The sequence below is a fragment of the Clinocottus analis genome, unplaced genomic scaffold (assembly GCF_023055335.1).
Source record: "Clinocottus analis isolate CAN_PGR_092001 unplaced genomic scaffold, fCliAna1.0.p SCAF_12, whole genome shotgun sequence".
Classification (NCBI taxonomy): domain Eukaryota; kingdom Metazoa; phylum Chordata; class Actinopteri; order Perciformes; family Cottidae; genus Clinocottus; species Clinocottus analis.
This window is the reverse complement of record NW_027175843.1, coordinates 19,826,645-19,836,644: the sequence shown is the minus strand read 5'-3', so window position 1 is coordinate 19,836,644 and position 10,000 is coordinate 19,826,645. Positions and strand designations below refer to the sequence as shown.

General features: G+C 47.1%; 1 protein-coding gene across 4 annotated transcripts in view; it reads left to right on the top strand.

Moving 5' to 3' along the window:
* kalrna (kalirin RhoGEF kinase a) overlaps nt 1-10,000 on the top strand; it is a 105,399-nt gene that overhangs the window by 54,398 nt on the left and 41,001 nt on the right. For all 4 annotated transcript variants that reach the window (XM_068572095.1, XM_068572093.1, XM_068572094.1 and 1 more), the window contains exons 27-38: nt 26-208; nt 299-420; nt 510-576; nt 684-793; nt 1,292-1,361; nt 1,522-1,611; nt 2,077-2,169; nt 2,450-2,561; nt 2,809-2,999; nt 3,746-3,847; nt 3,962-4,110; nt 4,674-4,776. In XM_068572095.1, coding sequence (XP_068428196.1) covers nt 26-208; nt 299-420; nt 510-576; nt 684-793; nt 1,292-1,361; nt 1,522-1,611; nt 2,077-2,169; nt 2,450-2,561; nt 2,809-2,999; nt 3,746-3,847; nt 3,962-4,110; nt 4,674-4,776 — 1,392 coding nt within the window. The remainder of the gene's footprint in view (nt 1-25; nt 209-298; nt 421-509; nt 577-683; nt 794-1,291; nt 1,362-1,521; nt 1,612-2,076; nt 2,170-2,449; nt 2,562-2,808; nt 3,000-3,745; nt 3,848-3,961; nt 4,111-4,673; nt 4,777-10,000) is intronic.

Below are 10,000 nucleotides of genomic sequence, written 5' to 3'. Positions count from 1 at the left end.
TGTGTGTGTGTGTGTGTGTCCGCAGCAAACCAAGGACAAGGTGAAGCTGCTCATCCAGCTGGCCGACAGCCTGGTGGAGAAAGGCCACGCCCACGTGTCGGAGCTGAAGCGCTGGGTCAGCACCGTGGACCGCCGGTACCGGGACTTCTCCCTGCGCATGGGCCGGTACCAGGAGAGCCTGGAGCGGAGCCTGGGCGTCAGCGCCGAGGTGAGTCCAGGGGCCGGTGACCCGATCCCCCCCCCCCCCCTCCCCTCCTCCACCGCCGGGTCACTCACCTCCCCCCCTCCTCCCCTGCAGGACAACACTGACCTGGAGCTGGACACCATCCCCGCCAGCCTCACCGACGACCCAGAGGTCAAACTCAGGGACCCGAACCCGGAGGTCAACGAGGAGAAGAGGAAGTCTGCCAGGAAGAAAGAGTGAGGACAGGGAGGGAGGGGGGGGGGGGGGGGAGAGGGAGAGGGAGGGAGAGAGAGACCTTCATGCTGCTCTCTCTCTCTCTCTCCAGGTTCATCATGGCTGAGCTGCTGCAGACGGAGAAGACGTACGTCAGAGACCTGCAGGAGTGTCTGGAGGTGAGAAACGTTTCCCTTCAGTGCAGACACCACCACATGTTCCTGTCTCACCCGCCTCTCTCTCTCTCTCTCGCCCTCTCTCGCCCTCTCTCGCCCTCTCTCTCTAGACCTACCTGTGTGTGATGACCAGCGGCGTGGAGGACATTCCTGCCGGCATCGCCAGCAAGGAGCACATCATCTTCGGCAACATGCAGGACATCTGGGACTTCCACAGCAAGTGAGGGCTTTTATTTATTTATAGAGAAAAAAACAAAACACCCGCATACTTTCTGTATGTATCTGTGTGTGTATGCAGGTGTGTTCTCTTTGTTTTACCATTTTATCACATTTTATTATATATACTGGATGTTTAAATTTTATTTTTTTTAAAAAGCCTCCTGTGGACAGGAGGCTAATATGTTATTAGCATATAAGCTAATAACATACATACACTGAACACAGTGCATCTGGTTTTCTTTTGCGCATAGATGCTAGGAATTCTAATAAAATACATTAAAAAAATATTATATATATAAGCAAAAAATATATAGAAACAATATGTAGGATAATATAGAAGATTTCTTTTATATATATTTTATAAATATATATAAATATATATATATATATATATATATATATATATATATATATATATATATACAAATTTAAAAAAAACTACATATAATAAATATATAATAATAAATGCACTTTTTTAACCTTTTTGATGTGTCTTCAGCATCTTCCTGAAGGAGCTGGTGAACTACGAGCAGCTGCCAGAGGACGTCGGCCACTGCTTCGTCACCTGGGTGAGCCTCCACCCTGATGCCGCTCTGACCTCTGACCTCTGTACAGAGGGAGGGAGGGGGATGGGTAGCCTTTTAAACATCCTTCTCCTCCTCCTCTCCTCCTCTCCTCCTCCTCTCCTCCTCTCCTCCTCCTCTCCTCCCCTCCTCTTCTCTCCTCCAGGCGGATAAGTTCCACATTTACGTGGATTACTGTAAGAACAAACCGGACTCCAGTCAGCTGATCCTGGAGCACGCCGGCAGCTTCTTCGACGTGAGTAAACCATGAGCTCATCGCGTCAGAGACAACACACACCTTTTATTTAGTCCACCGACTCATTAGTCGTTGTCCCTTTTAGTAGGAACACAAACACGAGGAAACACGCTGAAAAATAGCAGAGCGACTCCTTTAAACCCTCTAAATGAAAGAAGTACTTGTATATGAGACCTGACGCAGCATCGTGTGTCTGATCCCTCATTTATATGAAGCTCTGGTGCAGATTGCTCAGATACGGAAGAGGCAATGAGTTGCGTTGAGCTGCAGGTTTCTACTTTTCCCTAAAGAGTTATTCACCTGTTCCACCAGCAGGTGGAGCTGTGGAGTCACTGAAGACCAGAGAGCAGCACGCTGGAGATTATCATAACAGATTATTATTGTGTTGTATGTGTTGATGTTGGTGCTGTAACGTGTGTGTGTGTGTGTGTGTGTGTGTGTGTGTGTGTGTGTGTGTGTGAACAGGACATTCAGCAGAAACGTGGACTTGCTAACTCCATCTCCTCCTACCTCATCAAACCGGTCCAGAGGATCACCAAGTACCAGCTGCTGCTGAAGGTGGACACACACACACATGCACACACACACACACACTCACACACACACACACTCACACATACACACACATGCATATTCACACACACACATTTACACACACATGCTCACACACACATATTATCATATTCACACACCATAGAGGAAGAGTTGAGGGCGATTTGGAGAGGAGCCAGGGCTCATGAGATGTGTAGTTAACATGGAGCTGGATCACACACACTCACGCACACACACACACACACACACACTCACACACACACTCAGTGACGCCCCCGTGTCTCAGGAGCTGCTGTCGTGCTGCGAGGAGGGGAAAGGAGAGATCAAAGACGGGCTGGACGTGATGCTCAGCGTTCCTAAGAGAGCCAACGACGCCATGCACCTCGCCATGATGGAGGGTAAGAGGCCGGCCCACCCGTTTCCCACAATGCATCAGGAGTGGGTTTGATTTCCTACCCACCTTTGAGCAGCTGTGATGATATTAAAGGAGACATACGCTGATTTTCAGCTTCATTCTTGTATTTTAGGTTCCTATAGAACACGTTTACAAGCTTTAATGCTCATAAAAGCCTGAATATACTGAGTGTATATATCTATATATTTATATATATATACCTGCCGTGTCCTGGTCCTCCTGGTCCTCAGGCTTCGAGGAGAACCTGGAGGTGCAGGGCGAGCTCATCCTGCAGGACAGCTTCCAGGTGTGGGACCCGCGCTCGCTCATCAGGAAGGGGCGGGACCGACACCTCTTCCTGTTCGAGTTCTCCCTGGTGTTCAGCAAGGAGATCAAAGACTCTGCTGGGAGAACCAAGTACCAGTACAAGAACAAGCTGCTGGTGAGGGGGTGTGTGTGTGTGTGTGTGTGTGTGTGTGTGTGTGTGTGTGTGTGTGTGTGTGTGTGTGTGTGAGTCTTGTAAATGAGATTTTTAATCTCAATGAGGCTTTTCCTGGTTAAATAAAAAATTTTAAATAATTTTTTTTTTTTTTAAAGTGTGTGAGTGTGTGTGTTTGTATGTGTGAGAGAGTGTGTGTGTGAGTATGAGAGTGTCTGTGTGAGTGTGTGAGTCTTGTAAAGGAGATTGTTAAGCTAAATGAGGCTTTTCCTGGTTAAATAAACTTTAAATAAAAAATGTAATAAAAAAATGTGTGAGTGTGTGTGTGTTTGTGTGTGTGTGAGAGAGAATGTAAGTGTGTATTTGAGTTTGCGTTTGTGTTTTCATGGTTTTAATGGTGTGAGTAAGAATATGTCTATGTGTGTGTGAGAGAGTGTGTATGCGTGTGAGTGTGTACTTGTGTGTGTGTGTGAGAGTGTGTATGTGTGTGTTTTCATGGTTTTAATGTCACCTCTCTTAACCTTTTCCATCAGCTGTTTCTTCCTGTGTGTATGTATCTCTGTGTGTGTGTGTGTGTGTCTTTGTGTGTGAGAGTGTGTGTGTGTGTGTCTTTGTGTGTGAGTGTGTGTGTGTGTCTTTGCTTGTGAGAGTACACTGTGTGTTTCAGTGTTTTAATCAAACAGACGGTCGTCTGTCTTCAGCTCAAACCTGTGATCATCGTGTTTTTTTCCCTCCTCGTCGCCTTGCAGACGTCGGAGTTGGGCGTGACCGAGCACATCGAGGGCGACCCGTGTAAGTTCGCTCTGTGGGCGGGACGAACGCCGTCCTCTGACAACAAGACCGTGCTCAAGGCAAGTGCAGCGCTTCATTTTAAAAGTCAACATTTGTGAAAAGCTGTGTTTTTGTTGTCGCTGCCTGTGAGACGCGTCGCTGGGCCTTAATAACAGCTGCGCTGCTTCCTGCAGGCGTCCAACATGGAGGCCAAACAGGAGTGGATCAAACACATCAGGGAGGTGATCCAGGAGAGGATGACTCACCTGAAGGGGGCGCTAAAGGAGCCGCTGCACATGCCCAAAACACCAGCGCTGAGCAAACCCAGGAACCACACCAAGAGGTACACACACACACTCACACACACATACATACATACACACACATGCACAGACACTCTCTCACGCACACACACACACACACACTCTCTCTTTCACGCACACACACTCTCACAAACACACTCACAATCACACACACACACACACTCTCTCTCTCATGCACACACACACTCACACATACACACACACACTCCCACACACATGCACAAACACTCACTCACGCATATGTAACCTGTGGCTAATATATATACCCGGGGGTTACACATACACAATCACACACATACACAATCACATACACACACTCTCACACACATGCACAGACACTCACTTACACACACGCACACACTCTCACACACACACACACACACACACACACACACACACACACACACACACACACACACACATGTATTTAGAGTAAAGAAAAAACACTTCTTTCCATTTTATATATTTATATAAAAGTAAATTTCATGTGCAGAATTGGCTCGGCTATGTTCTCACACTGAAGATATCCTGTGTGTGTGTGTGTGTGCGCGTGTGTGTGTGTGTGTGTGTGTGTGTGTCACAGGGACGGAGGTGAAGACGGAGACAGCCAGGGAGACGGCAGCAGCCAACAGGACAACATCTCCATCGCGTCCAGGACGTCCCAGAACACCGTCGACAGCGACAAGGTAGGAGACGCACACTTCTAACACACTCGTGTGTGTGTTAGAAGAGAGGAAGAGGAGGAAGAAGAAGAGTCTCAAGGAAGGAGGAAGAGGTGTCTGAAGGAGGGAAGAAGAGGTGTCTGAAGGAGGGAAGAAGAGCAGTCTGAAGGAGGGAGGAAGAGCAGTCTGAAGGAAGGCGGCTCTCCTTGACGAGCTGATGACCTCCAGCTGGCTGCAGCGCTACAGGGTCTCCCACGCAGCTACAAAGGGGCAGAAGCAGGGGCTGTGCACTTTGCCGGTGGCAGAAAGACACACAGAGTGTGTTTGTGCACATGTGCGCGCTCTCTCTCTTACGTCCATTAGAGGCAGTGTGTGTGTGTGTGTGTGTGTGTGTGTTGAGCTTCTCCTTAAGGTCACGTGAAGGTCAAGCTTAATGTGTGTGTACGAGGAGAAGCCGGCAATGCCGCCATGTGAGCAGAGGAGCGCTCGCAGATGAAGAACCCCTTCAGGTTGTGTGCAGGCGGCTGCGCCGACGCCTCCTACCAGCCGGCCTCGCGCATCCAAGTAAGGCCGTCTTCACGCTTTTATTTTGGCGATCAGCCGGAGCGATGAGCAGCGTTACGAAGGAAGTAGAGCTAGAAGTTGGCAAACGCCGGTGACTTTGGTAACTGGGTGTTTGCAGAGTGACGGAGTGACTCCCGGTGCTTTGATCTCAGGGGTTCTGTCGTGTTTTGGTCGGTTTGTTTGCATGTGAAAGTGCAAAAATGTTAAAATCCACCGTTTTTTGAATGGAGTTTGGTGGAGAGGCTGTTTTTGGTGGTTCTGGTTCCACGCGGCTCGTCCTGCAATGTTACTACAGTACTTCCCTATTCCCAGTCTGGACACCCACATACACACAGAAACACACACACAGAAACACACACACACACACAGAAACACACATCCACCCACACAGATGTCAGCCGTGGCCTCCCACTGTAGTGTTACACAGTGTGGCCTTTTTACCGAGCAACCCCACGCCTACACACGACCCGGCCTCTAAATGTCACACACACAGGCACACACACACACACAGAGCCACACACACAGACTCCTCTCCACTACATCAGTTCATCTATTTATCGATCCATCATTTTAATCCCATATGCTCATGAGAGCATCAAAAGGCCTCTGATGCTCTTCTCTACCTTTGTGTCTGTGATTGATTTGTTTTGTAGTGCACCTTCCTGTCCAATGAAAACATCCTCATGGATTTTTTTTTTCCAGCCTTTTCTTTTTCTTCTAGCATGGGTGTGGAGGAGGACGTTGTTGTTCTGGCCCAGTTTATTGTTCCTGGGGTTTAGAAGACTCCCGCTGGCTATTTTTGGATCCTCCTCTTCTGTTTTTCATGAAAACATCTGAGACAAAAAGAAAGGAAAGAAAGAGGGTCCTACATTTAGTTTGGATACATTTCACATTTCTTTATGCTGACTCGGCAAAACCTCAACTGAGCGCTTTATTTCTTACTTTACTGTTTCTACTTTGTCTTTGCGTGTGCACGCTGCTCTGTCACGTGACAGCAGGATGAGGATAAACAGGACGGAGCTGATCCTGTAGAGCATAAAACTAATAACTAAATCATCTTCCGTCTGCTTTGTGCATTGCGATGATTTGCTTCCGTCTAATTATCTTTTGTTCACGTTTTTAAGTGGATAACGCTGGAGACTCGTGTGCTGCATTCATGGTTTGTGTCCCGGGAGGAAAATGGAAGCCCGTCGTCCTCGTGAAGGCGAGCGGCGGCGGGCGGCGGGCGGCGTGCGGCGTGCGGCGGGCGGCCGCTCCCTCCTCCATCGGTTCAGTTCCCATGGCCCCACCGGCTCCGCGGAGGTTCAGTCTCACCCAGCAGGACGGCTCCTTGTGTGTTTTGGACCGGAGGCGACTGGAGATAACTCTGTTTATTGAGTTAATCTGATCGGGCGTGTTCTGTGTGACAGCGGAGCCGCGCTCCAGGTGCATTCTGGGTCCAATATCTGTTTTCAGTGAGTCAGCAAAATACCAAGTGGAGAAGAAGCTGGACAGGTGGAGCTTTTGCACGTGTGTGTGTGTGTTTGTGTGTGTGTGAAGACAACTCACTGTGCATGTGAAACTGCCAAAACAAGAAGCATTCTGGGAGAATATCTGTTTACTGAGAAGAAGAAAAAAGGCATTGAAGATGAGCTATTAAGATTAGTTTGTTTTTAAAGGCGTATACCACACACACACACACACACACACACACACACACACACACACACACACACACACACACACACACACACACACACACACACACACCAACACCGACGAATTGTGGTGTAATTTCTGTAATATATAAATTTGAGTGTTGGAACCGTTTTTAAACAGACGACGCTTTCAGTTTCCAGTTTCACACAAATACGCCTTTGTACCTTTTCTCCGTTGTGCCTCGCCCCCTCGTCTGTCGCACTTTAATGGACACACACACGCAGACACGCACACACACATACACACACACTTAGTTGCTCCGGTTTCTTTCTCATTCTCCTCTCTCTCTCTCTCTCTCTCTCTCTCTCTCTCTCTCTCTCTCTCTCTCTCTCTCTCTCTCTCTCCGTACACTATAATAACAGCCCGACATTGGCACAGTCAGATGTTCCACTGGCTGTCTGGGTCTAGAAGGTGTGTGTGTGTGTGTGTGTGTGTGTGTGTGTGTGTGTGTGTGTGTGTGTGTGTGTGTGTGTGTGTGCAGACAGGGTGTGTAGCTACTGTTTCTGGAGGTTTATGGAGAAGTGTTTGTGTGATGAATGCCTCCCTTTCCTCCCTGCTCCCCCCTTTTCTTCTGCTTCCTCCCGTGTTTCTCTCAGCTGTTCAACAGAACAACGCACAATCTCGTTAACGCTCAAATATTCGAGCGGAGAAGTGAAATCTTCTCGTTCAGACGTCTCTGTTAATGTTCGACATTCAGCAGCACGTCCCGACAGATTGATCTTCCTCCTGGAATGGTTCAAGGATCATTTTCTTTGCTTTCTTTCTCTCCTCCCGTAGCAATTGTTAAGCTATTATATCGAGTTTCCTTTCTAGCGAAATGTTCTGAGTGGATTTGAGTTGCCCCGGGCGAACGGTTACGCAACTGTGTGTTTTGTGTCTGGGGCTTTTATTGTGAAGCGAAGTAAGAACAGTAGGAGTGGGTCTGCACTGCCTCTGTCAATGTTTAAAGAAGTAATGCAGGTTTGCTGGCTTAGTTATGAATACTAAGCCGTACTTTAAATTTTTTTATATTTCTGTTTCCTGGTGCAAAAGCCCAAACTAATCAATTTTGTTCTGAAAATGCAATGTTCTGCATTGAAAGTGCACACGGCAACAGACAACTTAACGTGGATTCTGGAGGTCAAAGGTCACGTCGGCCTCCCCGCACACTTCACACACTGTAATTTAAAGAGTTCCCACACAAACGTCTCATGAATCAGGATGAAGTGGCGTCATTTTGAACAGACGTGGATGTAAACCGTGACGACCGCGAGGTGGTCGTTAGGATTTATTCTATTCATATTATTAATTTAGCTCTGTAGGCCAGTATATTAGATTTTAAATGACACGGTGAGAATGATGTGCTGCCTTGAAAGTCACTTAAACCACATTTAGTCACGGTTTTAGTTCAACCCAATGTTGGTTTTCAAAGCTGAAACGACCAAAAAAAACAGCACTGATGGTCGTTAAAAATCAATTTTACATTTCCCTGTCACCTGACCTCTAATTAACAACGGTGGAAGTCGAAGCAAATGTTTTTCTGGCACTCAGAGTTCGTGAGTTTGACATTTAGACGCCATCATTTGTGAATCTTTCGTGAGACGGAAACTAGAGGACATTTAGACGCCATCGTTTGTGAATCTTTCGTGAGACGGAAACACGAGGAAACATTCGTCACACGGTAATTTCAGAAGGCACCAACAAACAACCTTTTTTAAAAAAGAAAGAATACCAAAAGAAAAAAGGGCATGAGCTCCGTGACGGCTTGTGGAGAGTGTTGTGCAGCGGCGATGGCGGCGATGACGGGTGGAACCGTGTCTCTCTTCCTGTGACGTTTCCGCCCGGGCGCTCTGACTCAGCCGTGGTTCTGGTCTGTGGTTTCGGGCGTTATTTAAAGCACCGTTCCAGCGGCCGACTGCTCGGCAGAACCTCGTGGTTCCAGACCGCAAGCCCCCGTGTGGGTCAGAGGACCGCGGCTTGAGCCTCCGCCTCCAGTTGGGAGTCGAACTAATGTGTGTTTTCTGTGAGCCAGAACCAATAAACCCAACGAGCACATTACTCCCCGTTGGACCCAATATGCACCACCGTTGGCTGAATCCGTTTTGTATTTTAATCCCATGGGCCTTTTTAATAAATTTAAGCTGACGGATGATAAAAAACCAGCATATTTTCTTTCTTATACCTCTTGTGTAAGTTAATACTGCTCCCCCGCCCCAGACTTCACCGTTAAAGAACCTTTTTTTGATAAGTTGTTGGATTTTTTTCAACCATTATTTTTGCTGAGTCTCGACCACTTTTTGAATTAAAACCGCCGCTGATTTTGATCCAATGCGATCGCGTTGTCCTCGGGGAAGAACCGGTCTTTCTTTTTGAATGTTGACGCTTTACCGCCGGCCACGTTGGCAACGCTCGTGTTAGCGCGTAGCAACGACGGCGCCGCGGAGCTTCTCCGCAAAATGAGCGCCGCTACAATAACAAGAGCTCAAGTGCTAATTCACAAAGTGCCTCAGAGAGCCGGTGGTGACTGAAGCAGCATTCATGAGCAGGGTTTTAAATCACAGTGACGGCATGCAATAGCGGTTAAAAGCATGTCTTTATGTGTTTTTATTGCTGCATGAAAAAACAAGATGTGAATTATCGATGCCGCTGGGCCTCACGCACCATCTCTCTCAATGGGCAGATGCACTTATTTATTTATTTCCTGCTGTGGGCTCTGAGGTCATTGTCTCAAGTTTACATAATGTCTTAAATTCACCTTTTTTAAAAGGCATTTGCATATAATATACATAACCATGTTTTACATCAAAAATTGCAGAACAATCTTAGCTTTCTATACAACTAAGCACCATTGTCATAAGGCAAAAGTCTAATATTAACAAAAGCAGTCGAATATATAAATAAAATGGTAGATACATGTAAATTTCTAAAACCTATTTTTTAAAATGTTTTTTGAGTAGAAATGTCACTACTTTAATCAAAATGAGAGGACTGACATGGGGCTGATCCT